Genomic DNA, 26,210 nt, shown 5'->3' with positions numbered 1-26,210 from the left:
TCCCTGACTAACAGAATATGTAAATATGTCTTTTATTGTAATAACACAATTAAATGCATGAAAAAAAAATTAAGTAAGCACCTGCCAATATATACATACTGCACAACTACAAAAACAGTAAACCACAGCAAAACTTTTAAAAAGAAAGGAAAAATTCCAAGAGAAAAAGAAAAAGAAATTCAGAAATTAAAAAATCCAACAGGGTAAACATCTCTTCCTCCTACTATTCCCAAAGACTGGCGAATTGGAGGACGGACCTGATAGCATACGGAAGAAGTTTAGGGACAGTAGAAATTAGGCTGGGGGGGGGGCATCTTCCAAGGGGACTGCCTGTCCCCACTGATCTTTGTACTGTGCATGATACCACTAAGACTGATTCTGAGAAAAACAAATGTTGAGTATGTATTCAAAAGCCACCAACAAAAAGTCAACCATTTGTTATTCATGGATGACCTCAAACTTTATGGTAAATATGAAGCCCAAGTCAGTTTCCTTGTTGATACGGTGTGTACCTTCAGTGTTGATATCAGAATGGAGTTTGGACTGAGAAAGTGTAGTGTGTTAGTCTTGAAGAGAAGCAAAATCAAATGTATGGATGGGCTAACGATACCGTTGGGGGAGGTTATGAAGTAGATAGAAGAGATGGGCTATAAGTACTTGGGGATTTTGGAAATGGATAAATTGATGGAGAAAGAAATGACAGAAAAATTTTAGGTGGAGTATTTGCGCAGAGTGAGACTGATCCTTGAGTCGAAATTAAATGGACGGAATAAGATTAAAGCTATCAACACTTGGTTGGTTTCACTCCTTAGATATGGTTTCACTCCTTGACAACTGCTGCTGGTGTGTTTATGTCCTCATACCTTGGTAGTTCAACAAAAGAGAGACCAATAGAATAAGTACCAGACTTAAAGAAAAATAATTAGTAGCGGGATCAATTTGTTCAACTAAACTTTCAAGGTGGTGCCCAACATGGCTGCAGTTGAATGACTGAAACAAGGAAGAACAAAAAGATTAAGTTCAACTAAAATGAATTTCAAAAGGATTAAAGATAGCCAAATATTAATTGAATCCATGCTTTGAATTTATGAAATACTACAGTACATTTTTATGTTTTTCATGATAGGACATGGCTATCAATAGTTTTTAAAGAGCGGTTACTATTGATGAAAATTAACTTTAGGAGCAATATGTTTTCTGTCTGGTAAAAATGAAAATTAGAACATATTAAAGGTTAGTTAGTGTGTACTTCAATTATTTTATTTTGACTTTGAACCTTGAACTAATTCACTTTAATTCCATACACAAATCATTTATTTTTAAAGCAACCTTAAATCTATTTAACAGTTTTCTTTATTATAGGCGCAGTCATGGCTGTGTGGTTAAGAAGCTTGTTTTGTAACCATGTAGTTTCAGGTTCAATCCCTATGTGTAGCATCTTGGGCATATGCCAACCAATGCCTTTTGAGTGAAATTGGAAGATAGAAACAGTGTGGAAGCTCATTGCGTGTGTGTGTGTGCCTTTGTGTTTGTGTTTAACCCCCACCAGCTTGACAACTGGTATTGGTTTGTTTACATTAACATAACTTAGTAGTTCAGCAAAAGAGACAGATAGAATAAGTACCAGAATTTAAAAAAAAAGAAAAGAATAAGTACGGGGGTCAATTTATTCAACTAACCCCTTCAAGTAAAAGATAAAAAATTAAATACATTTCAATTATTCCCATATATAAAATATCTAAAATGAATGTATTAAACTCAAACAGGTTGTGAAAACAATTATGATAATTGTATGATTGATTTCTTCTTCTGAAAACCCTAACTTTTCTAGATAATATAAACAAAAATTTATAATCTAGATATAGAAACTGAAAGTTCCAAAGTAGCTTCTCTTCCATTTTTTTTTTTTTTCAAGATATTAACATCTCTATATTATATGTTGAGCGCATGATGGATGTGTAAGAACGCCGGTACAGGTAGAAGGGAAGAAATATAAAAGTTGCTAGAAACAACAGCCAAATCTCCCTTAAATCGAGCAAATCGACACTAGGACTTATTCTTTGTAAGCCTAGTACTTATTCTATCGGCCTCTTTTGCCGAACCGCTAAGTTACGGGGACGTAAACACATCAGTCACACACATACATATATATATACGACGGGCTTCTTTCAGTTTCCGTCTACCAAATCCACTCACAAGACTTTGGTCGGTCTGAGGCTATAGCAGAAGACACTTGCCCAAGGTGCCACGCAGTGGGACTGAACCCGGAACCATGTGGTTGATAAGCAAGCTACTTACCACACAGCCACTCCTGCACATATATATATATATATATATATATATATATATATATATATATATACACACACACACACACACACACATTATAGACTCTCTCATCATTAGATGGCTGATGAGAGTTCCAGAATTTCTTGCTGAACAACTACATGGATGATTTGTTTATAGTGATCAAATGTTTGTGTTGTACATAGGCACATTACCTCCATCACATCAACATTGCCTGTACAGGTGCACAAGTATCAAATGTTGAAATGATCACAGAGGAACATAAATTGAAGTGTGTTGCTCAAAAACACAATATATATATATATATATATATATATATATATATAAACAAACTAAATTTATATAAACACATTCACACATGATTGCATGATGAAAGATAGAGAGGCAGGGTGGGTGAGTGAAAGAATGAAATTTCAAACCCATCTAGCAGTAAATAAGTTTTACCCCATTCACCCACCCAACCACTGACCATTCTCCAATCTCACTAGACAGGACTTATTTAGTGTAAACAGCACATCAAGTGATTGGCTGAATGAGATCTGTCCTTCATCTTTTATTAACCTGATCTAAAAAGTGTGTGAGTGAAAGGGAGAGAAATGAGAGAGAGAGAGAGTTTGTCAGAATAAGCAGTGACTAGTCATTGTTGGAACTTGGTAATTAACAATAAAAAAATCATAGTCATTCAATAGCTAAAGTGTGTGCATGTGTGTGTAGGGGATATAAGGTCTGTGTGTGGCTTTGTCTGATGTAAAACTATACACATATGTAATCTTACAATACGCACACTTCATTTACAGACATACAGTTCACATACAGCTATATAACATACATAGACACGTGTACACAAAACACTCACACGTATGGCACATACATACATGCATACTTGTGCATACATACCCATACACACAAACTGAAACATGTGTGTGTGTGTGTGTGAACATGTAATGACACAAATTGTCAACATAACATAAAAAATAGTCACTAGCTGACTACTATGCAATTAGACCTGGGCATGTGTGTGTGTGTGTGTGTGCGTATGGTGTGTATTTGTGTACATGTATGTGTGTGTGTCTGTGTATGTCAGTAATTAGCAATGTTGTTGCTGTTTAGCCCCAGGTCAGCTGTCTGACTGTTACCTGTCCTTTCATAGCTTCACACTGAAATTTATCTATTTTCTTTGAGATAGGCTGATATTAAGGAATCACCTCTCTAATTTTATATTACTCACATACACTGTGAAGGTGCATTTATGAATGATTTAGGTACAGGTGTGGCTGTGCTTCCCAATCACATGGTTTGGGGTTCAGTCCCACTATTCTACTCCCAGGTTGCCCAAAGCCATGTACGTGAATCCAGTATTGAAGCAGATGAAAGAAGCCTGTCATATATACACATATGTATGTATATAGGTGTGTGTGTGTGTGTGCATTACTTTCTCTTTGCTTTGATATCACGATAGTTGCAAACGTATGACATTGTTATGCAAGCAGTGTCCTTTGTTTCTAATCCTCTGCGAAAATATGTCTGGTCATGGGAAGGCTCAGTGGTTAGAGCATTGGGCTCACAATCATGAAGTAGTGAGTTTGATTCCTGGACTGGGCTGTGTGTTGTTTTCTTGGGCAAGACACTTTATTTCATGTTGCTCTAGTTCACTCAGCTGTAGAAATGAGTTGCAACATCACTGGTGCCAAGTTCTATCTGCCTTTGCTCTTCCCTTGGATAACATTGGTGGCATGGAGAGGGAAGGCTGGTATGTATGGGCAACTGCTGGTCTTCCATAAACAACCTTGCCTGGACTTGTGCCTCAGAGGGGAACTTTCTAGGTGCAATCCCATGGTCATTCATGACCAAAAGGGGGGGGGGGTGTCTTTTTTTTTACATGGGGAAATATTACCTTACTTAGAATCAGGTGAGGGTTGATGACAGGAAAGGCATCCAGCTGTAGAAACTTCACCTCAACAAATTACATTTGACCCATGCAATCAGGGAAAAGTGAACATTTAAGTGATGTCGATGAACAGTGATATATATAGATATATAAGACTGAATTTACAAAAGGGAGAAAAAAGTACTCAATATATGTATAATATATTAATAAAATGTATATTCATGTTATTCAAAGAGGAGGCTATTCTTCATCAGTTTGAAGTGGGGAGCTCACAGTTTTGTATATCATGTGTGCATATGCATGTATGTGTGTGTATGTGCTTGTGTGTGTGTATGTGTGTGTTTGTGTGTATGTATGTGTTTGTAAGTGTGTGTGTGTGTATTTTGTGTGTGTATTTTTTGAAAACTAGCAGTTTTGTTCATAATGTAAACCGTGATTTCTTATAACAATAACTTCTAGATCTATAGAACAGAGAGAGAGAGAGAGAGAGAGAGAGAGAGAGAGTATTAGGTCTTATACCATAAGTAATATCAACTAAATGCAAAAGTTAATCTTGCAAAAAGACTTTCACCATAATGACAAGTTGTTGTTGTTGAGAGAGATATCCAGAGAAAGAGAGAGAGAGAAAGAGAGAGAGAGAAAGAGAGAGAGAGAAAGAGAGAGAGAGAAAGAGAGAGAGAGAGAGAGTGTGTGTGTGTGTGTGTGTGTGTGTGTGTGTGTGTGAAAGATAGATAGATAGGTAGACCGTTGTCACCACACTACCTAACAAGACTTCCAATATATAACAGTCTACTATTAAAAGAAGGTACATGTATGATTAACAAGTATTTTTACAGGCAGTGTAGCGACATATAACGAACTAGTATCAACTAAATGGTTGTGCACGCACACACACACACACACACACACACACACACACAAAATGATATGAAAGTAGTTAGTTGGATACCTGCTCCACTCAAGCTCACCTGATATCCTTGTGTCTCACTTTGTTTTGACTCTAAACTCTGCACCAGCAGTTCTCAATCATTTCTTTTTTACCCTTTGATCCCTATTTTACTCGGGTGGACCCTCATAGCCATTCAATGTTTTAAAAAAAAAATCTTCATATATTTTTATAATTAAATATTTTCAGAAATTGTATTAAAAAAAATTCTGAAAATATTTTGTGTATTGTATAATTATAACCAATTTATTGGACAGAAATTTAAACAATGAAATCTTTTATGGACCTCCAAGGGCCATATAGATCCTGATTGAGAACCACTACTCTACACTAAGCTCTATACTTAATCCTTATCCCTCAAAATATCAACCTTCTAGAATTCCATCTTCACCTGTGTTTTTTCTGTAGATGTCCTTACAGATGTTCAAAGTGAACATCAACTGTTCAAACTGATTGGTTTGAGGTGGTTGGGAAGAATACTGCAAAGGTCATAGACATTTCCACTTCTATGTGTGAAACCATTAAAAAAGAAGAAAAATCCTGCTAAATCTCCTCTTGACCTTTATTTCTTCAGTACCCTCAAGTATTCTCATGCAATATATTGATTCAATCACAAGAATCACTGAACAAATAAATGAAATATAAATAATTATACTTAGCAAGACTTTTACATGCACAAGTCACATACACATGTACACAGGATACATAGAATATTTTCATAATGAAAGTAATGTGTTATTACATAAAAAGCTTACAATGTTTTGCCTATGTTTTATATTAATAAAATACAAAAAAAAAAAAATTGTTAAAGGCTTATCATTGAGTGTCCCAGTTAGTTTTGTGTGAGGATTGTTGTAACTGAGCAAAGGAATAAATTATAATCATGACTTTCCTATCTCTATAGTAGGCATGCACTCAAGTTGGCATTCTGTCTACATATCTGGAACAATAGTGCTGCTACACACACACACTAACATACTAAATGGTATCCAAAAGAAACCCATCTGGCTTATTGGTAGATTCACTCACTAGCACATAACAACCACTAACTCACAGACATACTATTTCATCTCTCTCTCTCTCTCTCTCTGGCATTCCTATTGATACTCCAATGGTCTTTACTTCTACCCCACTCAGTTGCCTCCTTCCTCATGTTACATCTACCATATCTCACCTCTCAAACTCTGCATGTCTTCTGCTATAGCACTGACCTAAGCCTTTTTTTAGTGGATTTGGCGGACAGGAAGTGTGTGTGTGTGTGTGTGTGTGTGTGTGTGTGTGTGTGTGTGTGTGTTTGACCTCCACCACCACTGCTGATGCTGGTGTGTTTACATCTCCATAACTCAGCAGTTCAGCAAAAGACACTGATAGAATAAGTACCAGACTTTAAAAAGATAAGTACTGGGGTCAATACAGTTGACTGAAAATTCTTCAAGGTAGTGCCCCAGCATGGCTGCAGTCAAATAACTGAAACAGGTAAAAGATAAAAGATAAAACCAACCACAATATTCAGTTTTAATGAATCACATTTACTTCCATATTGACATGACAAAGGATGTATTTCTGAAAGCTCTATTGCTGAATACCAGAAGTGTGTTTAGCAAGGTGAGATCATTATATGTTTGTGCTGGCGAGAAGTGAGAGATGAGAATGTTCTGTGCGTGTAGCAGGTGAAGTGATTCTTTTTAACCCAAGGTCAAGCAGCATGGCTGACCAGGAATCCTCTACAAAGCCTCTGCATTCTCTCAAGACCTCTGGCTTCTCTTGAGCCTCTCCTCTGCACTGTTTGTCCCATGGGTCCTCTTTTATGATCATGTTTTGGCAGAAAACTGTGTGGAAATTTCCATTTGAATCACATGACCATACAAATGCACTTGAAATATGATTGGCTTAAATATTGGCTAAGATCACCAGATATATTGTGGCCATCATCTATTACAGGGCTGAGTTTCAAATGCTAAGTACCAACTACAAAATCTTTTGCTTCCTCAACAACTGTACAAGTCCTCTAAAAATGCCCATGTCGTTTGGACACCACCAAGAAACTATTGTATGGAATTGATATAAGACACATGTATATATTAGTCTTTATGTGTGACTCCTCTCTTTCATGTTATACACAGGAAAATAAAATGCATAGTCTAACCATTATTTTTATGCTCTGTGTGTGTATGTCAAAGATAACATTTATTTGCAAGGAGGGAAATATGCTAGATTTAGCAACAATGGCTGTGAAGGGCAGTGGTGGATGAAGTGTTTAATTGCTATAGAATAGTGGAAGAGCAATTCTCAAAGATAGATAAGCTGAAAATAGGTTAATGGTATATACTACTTGAATACACTATTCCACTTGAAATGGTAAATCTACTTGATATACCATTTCAAACTTTGCAAGAGATAAGTAGTTATTAAAGGTAAAGAAAGAAAAAAAAAAGTGCTCTGGAAATAAAATAGTTACATGTATCATCATATGCAAAAAGAATCTTCTTTAATGATGGTTAGTGGGTGGGAAGAAGGAATGGCAGAGCTGAAAAGTGAGGAATTCGGTTATATACAAGAGCTGAGTGAATTAAAAGCATTGTAACCATAGAGATCTAAACATAGAATAATGTTAGGTGAATAGGTCCATCTTTCACCTTATATTTTTTTCCCCTTCTTTCTTGCTTGAGAGATAAATAAATCATACAAATAACTTGAGAAAGATAAAGAAACAGCATTCCTTTTGATTTTTATGAATATAATGATTTCTTAATTCATCAGGCTTAAAGTACTTTTTAATTTTCTTTCTTATTTTATGAGGGAAAGTTTCAGAATTGATTAAATTAACTCTGCTAATGTTTATTTTATCAAGTCCTACAAGGCAAAGTTTACATGTTAATGTATTTTTCAGTGAAAACCAGCAGAAACTAAATTACTTTACCATACCATAACCTTGGCAACAACAACAACAACAACAATTATAATTGTTTGTAATTTAGGTGCATGGTCTAAATTAGCAGTTTCGAGGTGAGGGAGTTAGTTGATACTATCAAACCCAGTACTTGACTGCTACTTTATTTCACTGACCCCAGGGGAATGAAAGGTAAAATTGACCCCCAGCAAGATTTGAATTCAGAAAGTAAAGAACCAAAGGAATATCACAAGTCATTTTGTCTGATGTTCTAATGATTCATTAGTCTATAATAATAATAATAACAATAAAATAATTACTACTACTACTACTGTTGTTATAAAGAAAATTTGTAACATAGTAAGTGTGAATGGGGTCGACAAGGTTTCTTAGAAGGTCTTCATATTTCATATTTTGTAAACATTGTTATTAGAAACTCAAGATGCCTTCATCATATGGAGGAGTGGGAAGGGATGCTTACCAGAGTGATGGTAGCACTGTTGTAATTAGATATGCTATTAGAAATTCAAATGAAGACACACTTTTACAGACAGTAATCAGAAGAAAAAATAAACAAATTTTATAATACAGCACAATATAAACATTTCTTTTACAAGAAAAAAACCGACTTTTTTGGAAAAAAAAACAAACTTTAATATTCAGTGTTAAGACAAACAGCTATACAATCAGTGCACACAGCTATACAATCAGTGCACACAAAAACATGATCACACGCACACACAGAGTCAGATGAATAAAACAAGGAAAAGGATAAGAGTTTTTCATTTGCCAGCATTGCTAACAACATGTAGATTTTGAATATTAATTTAACTGTCCAAGAAAAAAAATCTGCTTGGCAAACTTTCATAACCAACAAGGGTGCAGCTTTTCTGGAATCTTTCTTATTCAAAAATCAGAGAAAGGAAAGTTACCTATGAAGAACAATGTGCTTGGTTTTTAAAACTGAGGACAGTGTGAAGAAGTAGGTCAAAGATGTTGTTCCCGAATTTCACAAACCATTGTCTCCCAGACAGTAGCTGATCAAATAGTTTCTTGACAAATTGTAAAGGGTCCCTGAAGAAGCAAACTGGAGTCTTTTAATTTTTACTTTGCCTCCTTCTCAGTATGCCTGCTTCGATGACAGCACTGTATCTAGCTTTCGGGTTTTTTCCAGAGCTTCTCCAGCCTTAAAATCTCAAAATCTGATGTGGTTTTCATCTTTTTCTTGAGGTCTCATTTCTTCCTCTGATTGTTATCCATTTCTCACCAACAGCTGGATTTATGAGAAAGTACTTTCGCCTTTGGCAATTTTACTCTACATGTGTTTATGCAAGGTTGCATAAACAATATCACCAAATGTGGCTTGTTGTGTTAAAGAATGTTCCTTCTTCCAGCTCATTCTGCTTGTGAATTTTCACTTCATACTGTCTCTCCCAAGTGGCAGGTTGAGCTTCTGGCATTTAGTAATATAGATGTCCTTGGCATTATAGTATGACTTCCAGCATTGATTTTCTGATCTATCTGCTTGTAGTGTGCTGCTACTCATTCATGAAAGTTTTCATAGAGCCCTTTTTCACCTTGTGCATCTTCATTCCATGCTCAGAAGAGAATTTTGCTCCAGAGACACATGGGATTGCCATTTGGGTGCTCCTTTGGTGTGTGATCTACAAGGGAGATAACTTAAGGTTATTTTGTACAGCATTGTAAATGTATTTTTTAAAAAATTCTTACTATTTTAATAAGAAAACCATATAATAATTAAAATAAGTGCATAGATCACCCACCAAAGTAAATTTGCTCATGTAGATCACATGGAAAGTAGCACTAACACAAAATAAACTAAAGAGTAACCCAAAGTAATCTCCCTTTAAATTGTAGATCACACGGCAAAGTGGCCCGTTTCTTTTTCTTAAGAAATGATGTGAATTTAGTGCTGGTTTTTAGTAAAAATGCAAGGGTATTTAGAAATTGAAAAATAAAATAAAAAGAAACTTGTAGATCCCTTGTAGATCACACGCCAAAAGAGCACTGCTATTTGCATTTTACTCATAGACCAGTGTGCACATCCAGTTGTGAATGGATTGGCAGTAATGGATTCATTATTCTCTCCAACTTTTGAGGAATTTTGGGAGCATCTTTCACAGAAATTGGATGAGTGGAAGTAAATGATGATATGTACAGCATACATATGAGTAATAAGGTACCCAGAGAAGAAGCCAATCTATGTACCCTACATATTCAAAATTACTTTGAATACCTAGAGTAAATACCATCACCTGGTTATTAATCGTTGGCCTACAGATATATGGTGAAAGTAGGCCCATATATTCAGACTGTGCTTGCTACTTTCAGCATCTTTAAACAAGTTTACTAGAGGACAGCACTTCCCATACACACAACTTCACTACTCAATGTGAATCTCAGACAGACCTTGATGACAGCACTTCCATTCCTATAGAATTTATCTTGAACCAGCAATACTCCCACCCCCACCCCACTTGCATTACCAGATTAGGGATTTCTAAAAGTTATCCATTGCATCTAAGCTGAAAGTCCTTCACAGCAATATTAGTTTTGTAGAAAAAAAGGCTTCTTTATGCTCATTCTAGCATGGTCTTAATGATAACAGATTCACGATTGTACTGAACCTATTTTTAAAATGCTATTTATAGGACAGGCATAAACAATGTACACTTAGTAAGTTGGATTAATCACTTACTGGAATGGTGAGAATGATGTAAAGAGAGAGAGAGGATGGAACAAGGTGAGAAAGAGGAGAAAAAAGGAGAGAAAAGAAAAACAGGAGAGTGAGAGTAGGAGGTATGGTGTTGAAAAAGTGAGAGAGAAAAGACAGAGAGATGAATGTGAAAAACTGAGAATGAAAAAAATGAAAGACAAAAGCAAGTGAGAAAGAGGGGGAGAGAAAAAGAGTAAAAGGAAAATAGGAAGAAAAAAACGAGATAAATAAAATGTGACTGACAAAGAAGAAAAATATGAAGAAGACATTGAAAATGATGAGAAAGGAAGTGCACAAAAGAAACTGAGAAATAAAGGAACAAATGAGAGACAGAGAGAGTGAAAGAAAGAGAGAGAGAGAGAGAGATAGATTAAATACCTTTTTTACCATTTATCTTTTACTTGTTTCTCCGTCTTGGAGAATTTTTGAGTCAAATGAATCGTATTGTACTTGTTTTCTCATTTTTTTAAAAAGCCTGATACTTATTCTATCGGATTTCATTTGCTGAACCGTTAAGTTACGGAGACGTAAACACACCACCACCGGTTGTCAAGCGATAGTGGGGGACCCAGACAGAAACACACACGCACGCAAATATATATATATATATATATATATATATATATATATATATATATATATATATATATATATACACACACACGACGGGCTTCTTTCAGTTTCCGTCTGCCAAATCCAGTCACAAGGCTTTTGTCAGCCCAAGGCTACAGTAGAAGACACTTGCCCAAGGTTATCTTTCAGAAATTTCAGCTTATTAGTCTTAGAAGAATTAATTTGATGATTCAGAGCTTTTTACAAATTTTCAGTTTTAATGATGATATACATAAAAGGATTCATACTTTTAAAGGACATGGGTCTTTCAAAACTTAAAATTTTTATAAATACTAACTTATTCAATGTATATTTTGATGATGTTAGACCTGACAGAATTGCAAATTTTAAGGCGGTGAGCTGGCAGATACGTTAGCACGCCGGGCAAAATGCTTTGCGGTATTTCGTTTGTCGCTACGTTCTGAGTTCAAATTCCGCTGAGGTCGACTCTGCCTTTCATCCTTTCGGAGTCGATAAATTAAGTACCAGTTACGCACTGGGTCGATGTAATCGACTTAATCCCTTGTTTGTCCCCTCTATGTTTAGCCCTTTGTGGGCAATAAAGAAATAAGAATCACAAATTTTAATGAGACTCCTCCCCTCAGTCCCGTTAAAACCTTTTGTTTATAACAATGGATCGGTGAACAGTTTTAACCCATAAAGCGCTGGGACTTGCACTTACATAGCATGGATTGTTGAGTACATTGTATGAAAATGAAACTCCCATGCACACATAAAACAAAAAAGTTAAAATACCTACTTAGTATATAAGGGTAGCAAGTTTTACATTATCTGAAAAGTCATTAGTTGAACTATTAGTCCTCTTGCATTCTGAAGGATATCTGAGCATTTGAGTGACATTAGACCCCAACAAACGCCCATAAATTGAATGCATCTATCTGGACCACGATGGCCTGTCGATCTGTGCCTGACGGTCATGATCGTGACCTATCGCGCTTTATATGTTAATTTCAAGTAAAAAAAACAAAACAAAAAAACACGAAAATTAAAAATGTTCGTGATATCAGATCAACCAGACATTAGATATCAAAATTGTCACACAACTAAACCTCAGAAAAATATTATCTTATGCATAAAATAAACTTGTACGAATAGTACAGTTTTCATAGCTGATAAAGGGAATACTATATGCTGAAATTCAGTCAGTAGGATAGTAAAATCGGAGGACTTGTCTACCATTACATGACACTGGTATAAGATTAAAATTGTATACAGTATCAATTATTTAGATTTGACGGATATTTGTCGTCACCTTGTTTGTTGTTAACACAACGTTTTGGCTGATATACCCTCCAGCCTTCATCAGGTGTCTTGGGGAAATTTCGAACCTGGGTTCTCATCCCTAAGATATTTTTCTATGTTGTTGTTGTTGTTGTTATTATTATTATTATCATTTTTATTCAGGTCACTGCCTGGAATCGAACTTGGAATCTTGTGGTTAGTAGCCCACTACGCCGTGGGCCCACGGGCATACGACGTAGTGGTTAAGAGCGCGGGCGGATCTTTGGGGTTTGACGGGCAACATTTGTTTTCTTAACGAAACACTTTCAAACTTGGGACACTGGTAGAATATGTCATACAAAAAAAATGTTGCCCGTCAAACCCAAAGATCCGCGCGGGAAAAAAATGTTGCTCGTCAAACCCCAAAGATCCGCGCGGGCTACTAACCCCAAGATTCCAAGTTCGATTCCAGGCAGTGGAATAACAACAACATAGAAAAATATCTTAGGAATGAGAACCCAGGTTCGAAATTTCCCAAAGACACCTGATGAAGGCTGGAGGGTATATCAGCCAAAACGTTGTGTTAACAACAAACAAGGTGAGGACAAATATCCGTCAAATTTAAATAATGTACATAAGTCCTCATCTCTTAAATATAGAACTGTACAGTATCAATGATTTAACGCATGTAAAAAAAAAATTCAAGTTAAGGGAGGTTATTCTGAAATATTATACTTGAATTACCTCTCTTCCAAAATACAAATTTTGCTGGCTATCACAATCGGCAAGATGCTTTGCATTAGGGGCGGTGAGCAAAATGAGTAATTTCTGATTTCTCGTTATTTTTCCCCACCACCTGTTTGAAACTATTACATTGCAAGTATTGTATCATCGTTTGAAATTTGACCCGATTGTAATTGAGGTTGTTAATAAACTATATGGATAAGTTTTGGTGTTTAACAATAAATATTTTTCTCTCTGTTGAATTTCAAGTCAATTTTTCCCCATATTAATGTCTAATTTTGTAATTTTCAATTTTCAAAAAATGATGTCTAAATTGGGGAAAAACGAGTAATGACTAATTTCAGTAATTTCTTCTCTTCAACTGCATGGTGCATAAATATATCGGGAAGAGAGTCACTTCAACAGATAGTGAAAAAGCTATAGCATATATTTTATGGTAAGTTTTTAGATTTGGTTGAGTTTCATTAATTTCATATCATGCGCCATTTTTCTATGATCCGCTTTCATTTGATCTAAATATTTAAATTTTTGGTGGCATTTCTGATCTTTCTGATGTCTAAGGATGGATACTAATTTGTATGAGTTTTTATCAAATGTAATTCTGGAGAATTGAAGAGGCAAATTAATCTTATCTTGTATTACTCATTTTGCTCCAGCTAAATTTGTCTTTATATTCTCAAAGTGAACAGAGATAATTTTCTGAAATAGTCTTCTGAATATGTTATAGTGTTTTTAATGCATTTAGAGAAGGTCTTTTGCTTAGTTTTTGTAAGGAAGTGAACATTTGTAAAAAATTTTTTTTTCTCAAAATTAAAAATGCAGTGAATCTTACTCATTCTGCCCCACTACCTTTATATATGTAATAATAAAAATCATATATTATGCACTTTGCTGTGTTTTGTTACGTGTGTGATCCCCTAGTCTGTGGGTTACTTGTAATAAACATTTCTTACACATAAAACACAGATTTCTTTTATTACAATATGTAAAAATAAACACCACTACCATCATTAACCCTTTTGCTACTAACCTCTCCGAGACCACTCTCGGTTCTATAATACAAACTTCACTTTTTTAAAATTATTTAAAATAAAACTCCTCATCAAATTTCACATTAAATTATATTCCGCAAAGAATAACAATGAACACATAATATTACATTTTGCCTCATCAATGCTACATATGCACACACCATCTATACAATGAAATAAAAATACTTTAAATGAAAATATAACACGATATGCAAGGAACACAATTCAATATAACAAGTTTCAACTTTCTAATCCTTTTTACTACATATTCAATCACTCCCAAACACAGACACATCTACTACACTCCAGAACAGCACCGTATTATCGCGAGCCAACAAGGGGGCTTCCGTATGGTCAATCTGTCAAAAATTAAGAGCAGCTTAATTTTTGTCAAATCACACACTATCTTAAGAAAAGGAAGGGCATATTAAATAATGTCGCCCTAAGTATACTATGCCTAAAAAAAAACATGGGTCCATCATGGATGAGAAGCATTTTTGATCATAGATTTGAGTACTTTTTGGTTATCTCACCCCCATTAAAAAATTGCCATTAAAAAATTGGGTTAACTCCCCACTAAAAAATCGAGTTAATGTGACAAGAGATTGGAGTTAAAAAGTCAGATCGTTTTGATTCAATACTTCAACACATTGTTGACGTTTGGCCTCCTCAATAGGCACAGTATGATTTGTTATAAAAATGTTATTAGTGCAGCAGTGGCTATGTGGTAAGTAGCTTGCTTACCAATCACATGGTTCCGGGTTCAGTCCCACGCAGTGGGACCTTGGGCAAGTGTCTTCTACTATAGCCTTGTGAGTGGATTTGGTAGACGGAAACTGAAAGAAGCCTGTCGTATATATGTATATATTTATATATGAGTGTGTATATGTGTTTGTTCCCCCAACATCGCTTGACAACCGATGCTGGTGTGTTTACGTACCCGTAACTTAGCGGTTTGGCAAAAGAGACCGATAGAATAAGTACTAGGCTTACAAAGAATAAGTCCTGGGATCGATTTGCTCGACTAAAGGCGGTGCTCCAGCATGGCCGCAGTCAAATGACTGAAATAAGTAAAAGAGTAAAAGATACAGTAAGATGTTTAATTTTTTCAGTTTTCATGTCTCAGTTTTGAATGATCTGTCATAAAAATATTATTACATTCAATAAGATGCTGAATCTTTTCACTTTTCATGTTTATTAATTTTTTTCATTTTTTGTGTTTTATTGAGGGTTAAACAATTTTTTTTTTAGTTAGAGGAGATAAACCCAACTTTTTAATGGGGGTGAGATAACCAAAAAGTACCTAGATCTGCTAAACTGGGATTGGGCTTTGAGGTAAACGATAATAACAACTACTAAAACACGATCCGGTCATGACAAACATTAGAAAAAAACACCAAAATAACTGCAAAATTAGTCTTTGCTGGGATGCAAACCACTCAAAAGAAAAGAACTTGGAGCATTCTGACCAAGTCGCTTTACCTGCATTTATTGTGGCCACATACTTAGATCTAGAGACAAAAGGTGGTCATATTGCACCTCACACACTTTATCTGTGTGTTAAATTGTGCAGTGTGGTTTTAAGTAGTTAGAAGTATATACATATATTATATATTAAATTTGAGATTTATGAGTTGCAAATAAACATTTAACTGAACTTTCATGTAGCTTTTGTCAATCAGAACGGATGGCTAAGTAAATAACAACATCAAGAAAAACGAAAGAATGCCCATTTTCTTGATTACACTTATAGAATAGTCAAAATAATGTCCTAAAGCAGGTATGAGCAACCCGCGACACTTGGGCTGCTTACATTTCGTATGACTTTTGGCACAGTATGCCTAATATCACGTAACATAAATCGTAACATTTTACAAAAATTTTGTGTCACAGTGAACTATGTACTACACATGAGGTTGTTTAATTTTTTTTAGTGACACGATTTATGATGAGCAATATCCTATAAGACCCTCGACTAGTAAAGGTTGCTTATGTGCGTCGTAAAGATTACGCCAGAGCCGTCTTAAGGCATGGGCATACTGTACAGTTGTCCGAGGCCTCATCGGTCTAAGAGCCTAATTCTGATCTATGTATGTTGAGGCTTTCAGTTAATAAATAAATATTGTAGGATCCAGTGCGTTGATTTTGCCCTGGGGCTTATAATGCAGCTAAGACGGTCCTGGATTCGGCTTCTCCTTCAGAGCTAGAAAATACGCCAACTCAAAGTTACTATCTCCGGGCACTTTTATAAAATTATCCTCTTTCTCCCTTTCATATATATATATATATATATATATATATATATATATATATATATATATATATATATATAAATATATATTACAGTTCTATATTTAAGAGATGAGGAATTATTTACATTATTTACATTTGACGGATATTTGTCCTCATCTTATTTGTTAACACAACGTTTCGGCTGATATACCCTCCAGCCTTCGTCAAGTGTCTTGGGGAAATTTCGAACCTGGGTTCTCATTCCTAACGATGTTACTATTATATTATTATTATTATTATTATTACTATTATTGATCAGGTCGCTGCCGTGAATCGAACTCGGAACCTTGGGGTTAGTAGCCCGCGCTCTTAACCACTACGTCATACACCTGACGAAGGCTGGAGGGTATATCAGCCGAAACGTTGTTTTAACAACAAACAAGATGAGGACAAATATCCGTCAAATGTAAATAATATAAATATATATATATATAAATATATATATATATATATATATATATATATATATATATATATATATATATATATATATATATATATATATATATATATATATATATATATATATATATAAGGATAATATAACACGAGGATAGAGGATAAGAGGGTTTAATAGTAGATCGCAACATTTGTTTCAGCACTGCATTCATATACAATTATAGAAGATCATTCTTTATAATTATACAATTTTCAGCAACAGTCGTGTATAGACGCTTCGTTGGGTGGAATTTATATATATATATATATATATATATATATGAGAAAATGTGACGAAATAATGATGCATATATATATATATATATATATATATATATATACAAACACACACACATATATATACACACGTACATATATACACATACATTCATATATATACATACACATATAAATACATATAAAGGTTGCAAGACGCAACGAAAATTTTAGAAAAACTAAATAAGTAAATGAGTAGAAATCGAACCGTTGAGTGTGTTAAGTAATAGGGCACTAAAAGAGAATGTCTCTTCCCAGACACAATAAAATATATTTTTTAATGGGGAAGGCCGGTTTATGGGATTACCCTGGGTTTCCCGTCCATAAAGGGTTTAATCGTCAGATCCCAAAACCTGTTGGGGGTCTGAGGGTTTTGGTGTATGACGATATGTCATAAAGCTAAACCCTTTATGGACGGGAAACTGAGGGTAATCCCATAAACCGGCCTTCCCCATTAAAATGTACACTGCTCTACATCTTAGAATGTGCTTCTTCTCTTGATTTATGTTTTCTACAAACGATATATATATATATATATATATATATATGTGTGTGTGTGTGTGTGTGTGTGTGTGAGAGAGAGAGAGAGAGTAAGTAAAGAATTACTTACATTTTTTCAATGCTAACATAATCCTGGGATGTAAGTCGAGTTTCTCCATACTGAAAGTTTGTCGACTGTTGAGAAAAGTTTACGATTCATAATACCCGCCTTAAAGGGAGCGCTTATTATGCAAGAAATGGACACTGTCCTTAAGATAGGAGATTTTCATCTATCTTATTTCGGATTAGACGTTCAGAACTATGTATATATGTCAGCAAAGCTGTCATTAAAATAAGCACAAAACTATTTGATTACATGTTTACGAAGGAATAATATAAAAGTCATTATATTGTAGATTTTGTTAACTATTTTGAGACACACTATATTCTATTTTGTGTTCACACAACGTTTAAATAATTCATCAAATTAATTCTGTTGATTTTTTGTTTTTAAAATATAAAGAAAATATAATTTTATTGTATCACAATGTTAAATTTAATAAAATCTTTTTTAGCGATAATTAAGACATGGTTTCTACTTTTTAGTTGTTCGTCTAAAGATCTGTGTGTAATACTAGTCATGATTTCATCTCTCGAGACTGGCCGTGAAAGGAAATGAAACGAAAGTGATATGGTCGACGTGGTGTCTTCCACATTAGCGTAACATGTCATAGTTGTTTACATTTTATTTCACGATAATGTCATGTCAGCTAATTGTACTGTCACAATTTCAAGACATATCTTCTATAAAGAGATACCTTTTCCCCTTTCTGAAGGACTGCACTCCAGACCCGTCTGGCACAGAAGGTATATTTGCATATTATGCACTTTCTCACCATCAAAACAACATTTAATATTATAAATGATATCCATATGTAAACAATGATTTTATATACATACATGCATATATATATATATATACATGTGTGTGTGTGTATATATATATATATACACACACACGTTTCATCTCTGCCTCATAATGTAACATGTCATTTATCTGCTCACCTTGTCATGTGATAAATTAGTTCCATCTGGAAAATTTACCCCTCTAAAACTGTTGCATCGAGTTGTTACACATTTTGTTTTGTTTTCCTTTGTTCTTTTGCCTTTTTAATTAGCTCGAATGTAAATTTTTTTTCTCCATCAAATGCAATAATGTGTTTTGATTCGATACTAGATAGACATGAATCATGTTTTCGTCTGAATGTATACACCTTTTCGTTTTAATCGATAATCTACTTATTACCTCTCCAAAATTACTCATTTTGTGTGTGTTCGTCGAATAAAGTAAATAAAAGAATTAAAAACTCTACAATATGACAATACTGTTTTGCGAAATGTCAAAATGGCTGCCTGAATATAGTTTCAGATAGTTTTTAACTTACATATACACAATTATTAATTTGTATTCTGTGATCGTTATATAATGAATCCAATATATTTAATAAAATTTTATTGTTATGACAGTCACTATTGTATATTGTAGATTTACCAGTTTCAAGTGTTGAATGAATTAGTAACTTTCGCTTTCCTCACTAAAAAAAAAAAGTGGTTTTGAATATCAAATAGTTATACATCATGTTAGATTATTAGATTTTCTTTTTTTTACCTTAATCATCTCCGTATAGCTAATATTAAGGTAAAGCTTGCTTCAATTTCTCTCATTCGTAGGAATCTCATGACGACATCATAAAAAATATGTTGAGGTCTCTTCAACTAACTTTTATTTCTACCTTATAATAATGATAATAACCATTTCTACCATAATAATAAAACCCTTGCGTGTGATTGACGCACTAGATACCAACTTATTTGTTTCGACTTGCCGTTCTGATTTCAAGTCTGTCTGAGGTCGACTTCGTCTTCCGCTCCTCTATAAAACATGTACCAGTAATACACCCTGAAATCGAATCAGTCACCTTTACCTTTCCTTAAGAAATATTGGTTTTCTCCCTAGTACATCAATATTTTGTTTAATACGTTGGTCTCTTGATTTCCCATTCAAAGTATTAGTCCTAACTGATTTTTTTTGGTGGGGGGGGATTTTATCTGTTTACCATATCTGTACATTTGTAGGTCTAGTGTTACGATTAAAATAGTTTGGCAAACGTTAGGATCTCGTCTTATAAAAAGAGAGGCATTGTTAAGTAGAAATCCGTGCTTATTTATCTTATATATGTATGTATTCATCAAAGTATACAGTGTTATAGATCCATTACAGCTGATCTTACTAATCAGTTTCGTACTGGGTACTAAAAACAGGTGTTAGATAACAACAGCACGGTTAAATGCGAGACTGATTGGTAAGGTTGGCTGTAATATTCTTTGATTAATATATCCATTCTATTGACAAATATACGGATGTATCTTTTTTCTGACATGAATTCTTAGACACGATATATACTACTGCATCAAATTAGTAAGGTATGTTAAATTTAGTACATTCCCGAAACTCAACTCAAGTTTGACATATATCTGTATAAAGTCCCATGTTATATTCATAAATGGTAAACAGGGAAATTTGGTGCGAAATGCTTCTGGAGACTTAATTTTTTTTTTAATACAATCTTTTTTCGGATATTAGTTTTATATACCATAAAATAGTGTTATGGAAATTTCATTTGATTTTACTTTTTTTCTTTTTGCCTGTCTTTAATACATCATTCATTAACTTTATCTAAATTAAAGCATTGGCCTACTTAAGTTATTTTCCTTGGTTCATCATCATCATCATTATCATCATCATTATTATTATTATTATTATTATTATTATTATTATTATTATTATTCAAATTATTACTAGCCTAAAGCTGGTGGAACTTTTTATCAGTATGTGAAAAGTAGTCAACTGATCAAAGGGAGCTTGAGTAGACTATGCTATACTGAGAGCTCCAGTAAGACTTAAACATATCTGCAGTTGTCCTCTGCTTTTAAATAAAAATCAGATTTTCCTCTTACCATGTAAATAAATTTTATAAAATTAATTCTTAATGCTTAACTGTTTAAAAAATTATCTCCCTTCTCTCGTGAATTTCTAACAATTGTCAATAGGTTTTTGTTTCCTTTCTCAACTAAGTGAAATTTTGATTAACTGAGAATTTTTTTATATTCATTATTCTGTAATTTATCCCTTACTTTATTACTCAATAGCTTACCTATTCACACTTGGGTATACCATGTTTTATTGTTTGTTTGTTTTTATATATTTTGCTCTTTAGATGTTTTTGAACATGTAGTGTAAACTTTTTCTATTTTAGAGGTTTTTTTTTTATTATAGTACTTATTACTATTTTCTGTTCTTTTACTAATGGTTTGTTATTCTGACCCAAGTATATCTATTACTACTACAAACACCATCACTAATCCTTAATAATTTCTTAGTTATACTTGCAACCTTGAAAAAAGGAAGAGATGATAAGTTGAAATTAGAATGCTTTTTCCAAAGGCCTAACTGAAATGGTTCACATTAGAAATTGAAACAAAATTGAAATAAGATTACAAACTGAGTTATTTGTTGACTACCTTTAATTAAAATTTCTCACATGGCACAAGAAACAAAATGGTAAGTGTAAATAGTGTCAGTAAGATGGACCCCAGTATATGACTGATACTTATTGACTTTGTGAATTGAGAAATACTTTTTAAACTGTGAATAATGACTTTGGAAATTCTGCTAAAATTTCTCTCATGAAGACACTTCAATGCTTTACATATTTGACCATCAGAAATACCTCAAAGCTAACTGATAATGAAAATTTTGTCATTGATAACATCATCCAGTGCTCCTCACTTTCACTGCAGTATCTAAATTGTGCACATACTAGCTTCCTTGTTGGTTACCAACTGGTAATAAAATCTGTTGCTTTTGGTTATGTTGTTTATACAGTCCTTTCTACTATTGGCCAAAGGCCTGAAATTTTGGAGGGAAAGACTAATTGATTACATAGATTCCAGTGCTCAACTGGTACTTATCTTATCCACCCCAAAAGGATGAAAGGCAAAGTCAACTTTGGCAGAACTTGAACTCAGAACATAAAGCCAGAAAAATGCTGGGAAGCGTTTTGTTTGGTGTACTAACAATTCTGCCAGCTTGCTGCCTTCATGTCTTTTATAAAATGCAGGCTAGCCATGTATCTCTTCTACAGCAACAAACCTGTTGCAGTCCCTTTATCATACTCTAACCTGTCATTACCTTGCATAAAGCTGCCTCCTGCTCTACTAACTCCTACTCAGTTTGAGAGGTGCTTTTTATTTTGTAAGTTACATGGCAACCTCACTAGTGTTGGTGCCATTAAACAGAAAACACCAATTAGATTCTTTGAAAGGTTGGCATTAGGAGGGGCAGCTAGCCATTGAAATCATGTCAAAACAGACATTGGAGCTTAATACAGTCCTCCGATATTAGATCGTGTTAAACTATCCAACCCATGCTTGACAATGCCAACAACCATCATTTAGCTTCTTTCATTACTCTCTTGTGTCACTCTCTTGTTCCTATCATTCTGGTTCTCCTATTATTCTTTCTCTTCCTCTCCTCTAACTCAGTTGTGTGTTGTAAAAAGAAACAAACAAATGGGGACAACATAGGGTAGGACAGGAGATAACCTTTCTGGTGTTGGGGAACAAATGAGTACAGACAACATAGAATAGAGAGAGAGCTCTTTAGTCTTGTCAGAGACAAGAAACCTTTCAATCGTTGGTGTCATGACAAAATAATCCTAGTATATCCTGCAGGGTGATTGGCACCAAAAAAAGAATCAGACCATAGAAACTTCGTCAAAAAAACAAAAAAGATCAGTTAGTACTTAACCAATCCAGGCTATTATCAAGAAGCAAACAAAAATTATGATGATGATGTATCTATGTTGCCTTGAAGCTTAAATGTTATTATCCTCTTGCAGTCAATAATAAATAATGATGTTACAATCCTCAACGGGTATTTATATTCTTTTTCAGTGTCATAATCTAACAATTTATACTGGTTATTCTATTTTTGCTAAATTTTTTGAATCACAAATGTCTATAAGGTTGGTGCTCAATACTAGTGAGTTTTGCATTAAATAGATGAGAAAGAAAATACCCACTTGGACAGGACACTGGCATTTCTCATATAACTTCTTGCATGAGAGAAATTGGGTTCAATATTGCAAACTAAAAAAAAAAATATTTGTTACTTCTGAATGGTGAACTCTTCCACGCTGTAGTACTTAATTAGAGATGAGTAGCTTTTGCTGTTTCTAATTCAGTGTTTTGGTCAAGAACACAACTCTTTATCAGTGACAGCATACAGATTGCCTGCCTCATAACTGGCTGTTTGGTAATTTGTACACTGTGCTTTCATTATTTGATGCTGACCAGCAATATTATTATTTATATTGTCACCATTTCAAGCGTGGCTGTTGCCAGTACCTCCTGACTGGCCTTCGTGCTGGTGGCACGTAAAAGCACCCACTACACTCTGAGTGGTTGGCGTTAGGAAGGGCATCCAGCTGTAGAAACTCTGCCAAATCAGATTGGAGCCTGGTGTAGCCATCTGGTTTTACCAGTCCTCAGTCAAATCGTCCAACCCATGCTAGCATGGAAAGTGGACGTTAAACGACGACGATGATGATGATGATGATTGTTATCACAAAGCTTAGTGTCAGTATTTTGAGTTTCTATCATTATCAACACTGTCTAGTTCAAGTATTGTGCTGTCATCAGTGTTTTGAACTTTTGTGTCAGTAGCCATCTGTAACATTTAGAAACTTCTAAATAGGTGTTTATAATCATTTTGGACATTACTGTTTTTCACACTTTGCTTTCCACTCACCTTTTCCTTTATAATAGTTTGAATTGGATGGCTTTGTAAAATTTGAAATATGAGCAATTTTTCTTTGTTTGTTTCTTTCTTTTTATTAGTTTGATTTCCTTACCATTCACTTCTCAACTTCAGAGTAGAAGTTGTGGTATCTGTTTTATAGATAGGCAACATTGTCAATCAGATTAATGTGTCTTGACTGAACTTAGAATGGTAGTACATTATCAATTTGGTATCTGAATTAATTGTTTCCTTATTGTTTCTGTTCAATTTCTTAGATGCTTGGTCATCATCTTGGGATTGGACAGTGGACTCCCAGAATCAAGATGAAGAAGAAGAGAATCATAATAGAAGAAAAGAGCATGAGACATGGCTACAAGATTCCATAATATCGCTATCACCAGCCAATGATTTATTGGCCATTGCTAATGAAGATCGTATTGTCCTTCTTGCTCGTAAGTCTCTTTACTTGAATTTTTTGATGTTTGCAGATTTTCTCTCTTTCTCTCTCTTACATAATCAAATATTTAATCATTTCAATGTTACTTGATTTACTTGCATATTTTCCTTTCTTTCTTTCTTATTGGTATCAATGTAATGTTGTTTATTGGAGTGGGAAGATTTTAATATTCGCACATGAATTGTTGAAATAAATAGCGTTACAACTGGTGGGAAGCTTTATCCTATTGCTAACTATTTGAACATAATAGTTAGCAATTATGTTCAATTTGTTTCCAATCAGACAATTGTGCTTATTGGTTAAGGTGTTCACCTCATGATCATAAGATTATAAGTTTAATTCCTGGAGGCACATTGTGTCCTTGAGCAAGACACTTTATTTCAATTGCTCCATTTCAATGAGCTGGCAAAAATAAGTTGTACCTGTAATTATCACATTCCATGTCATGCTGAGAACTATGTTAAGAGTATGTGTGTCTGTGGAGTGCTCAGCCACTTGCATGTTAATTTCATGGGCAGGCTGTTCTGATGACCATATCAACTCGAACACTTGTCATCATAACTGATGGAGTGCCAGTAATTAATTGTCAGTGTTTTTCTACTGTCAAGTGAAAATTAACTAGTAATGTGCCTTATTTTTTTCCCTAACTCAATAACAAGCAATTTTGAAATTCTCTTCATCACAGTGATCATAATTTTAAAAATAATCATTTGTTATTATTATCATCAACTTTTTTATCATAGAGTTGATATCATTTGTAACTCATCATCATTTTTATAATCTCGATACAACTACCATCATCATCAGATATCTACTTTCATTGTCATTCTTATCAGAATAAGGAAATTGGGAGGATAATACAGGTGGTTAGAAGCCATCCAAACTAATTTATTTATCTCTTATTTGATGTCTCAACATTCTACCTTCAATTTGCTTTACACCTCCCAGGAAGCTACTAACCCTTTTGTTATCAAACTGCCTGGCTTTAGAACACAAACATCTTGTTTTAAAGTGATCAAAATTAAAATCATCCATCAAAATTTCATGCTAATTTAAGTTTCAAGCACCAGCTTAATAATGACAAAATTATTTTACTTTAATTACTTCAGAAATTAGTTGAAACACAGTGTGTATATTTCAGCAGAAATATATTAATCAGAGGATTAAGTTGTGCCATAAAAGCAAAGCATATAATTTGACTTAGCTCATTCTAACTGAAAATAACTTCCATTCTTACTTAATGGTTAGTACTTTGTAATGGGAAATACATCATCATCATCATCATCATCGTTTAACGTCCGCTTTCCATGCTAGCATGGGTTGGACGATTTGACTGAGGACTGGTGAAACCGGATGGCAACACCAGGCTCCAGTCTGATTTGGCAGAGTTTCTACAGCTGGATGCCCTTCCTCTAGTTATAAAATATTTGCTTTAACTACATAAAAATAAGAAAATTTGTAAATATCACTTCCATCATTCCAGCATAAAAACATTGTTCGAAAAAATAACTACTTAGATCTGTTGTGAACTTTAGGATTCATAAGGCTGGACCTAAATCTGGTTTCCATGGTTTATAAGTGACTGAGATGGGATGCCAGTCTGTTACAGGGTTAACTTACAAGCTATTGCTGGAAATCATTTACAGCTGAATGACTGGAAGAATGTGAAATGAAGTGTTTTGTTCAAGAACACAACCCAAGTCCTGGAATGAAAACGATGATCTTATGATTGTGAGTACAACACCCTAACCACTAGGCTATGCACCAGTAGTTAGCCATGAGTCCAGTAAGATAAAACAAAAGAAAAAACATTCTTGTTTCATTCATTTTGACAACATTTTAGTTGAAAGAAAGAGTATTACTTTATATTTGCTTAAATATACCATTTTGGTGTGTCTCATTTTATAACCAGATTGTGGTAAAGAGAAAAATATGCCATTAAGACTACTCTCATCTGATAGTTAGACATGTGAGAGTTGTGTGGAGGCTGGAAAGAAGTGTAGTGGT

At 34.3% G+C, this 26,210-nt stretch overlaps 2 protein-coding genes across 3 annotated transcripts in view; one reads left to right on the top strand and one right to left on the bottom strand.

Annotated features, from left to right (window-relative positions):
- The window catches only part of LOC106879834 (DNA repair protein XRCC3), a 198,497-nt gene extending 180,250 nt beyond the window's left edge, over positions 1 to 18,247 (bottom strand). The window contains exon 1 of the mRNA XM_014929538.3: positions 18,014 to 18,247. Within this exon, the coding sequence (XP_014785024.1) occupies positions 18,014 to 18,062 (49 nt within the window). The 5' untranslated portion in view covers positions 18,063 to 18,247. The remainder of the gene's footprint in view (positions 1 to 18,013) is intronic.
- A 297-nt stretch (positions 18,248 to 18,544) lies between these two features.
- LOC106879836 (rab3 GTPase-activating protein non-catalytic subunit) overlaps positions 18,545 to 26,210 on the top strand; it is a 74,680-nt gene continuing 67,014 nt past the window's right edge. For both annotated transcript variants that reach the window (XM_014929541.3, XM_014929540.3), the window contains exons 1-2: positions 18,545 to 18,750; positions 24,022 to 24,198. In XM_014929541.3, coding sequence (XP_014785027.1) covers positions 18,642 to 18,750; positions 24,022 to 24,198 — 286 coding nt within the window. In that variant the 5' untranslated portion in view covers positions 18,545 to 18,641. The remainder of the gene's footprint in view (positions 18,751 to 24,021; positions 24,199 to 26,210) is intronic.

This window comes from Octopus bimaculoides, chromosome 11, assembly GCF_046866305.1.
Source record: "Octopus bimaculoides isolate indiv1 chromosome 11, ASM4686630v1, whole genome shotgun sequence".
Classification (NCBI taxonomy): Eukaryota; Metazoa; Mollusca; class Cephalopoda; order Octopoda; family Octopodidae; genus Octopus; species Octopus bimaculoides.
Note: the sequence above shows the minus strand (reverse complement) of the source record. Positions and strands in the feature narration are given on the sequence as shown.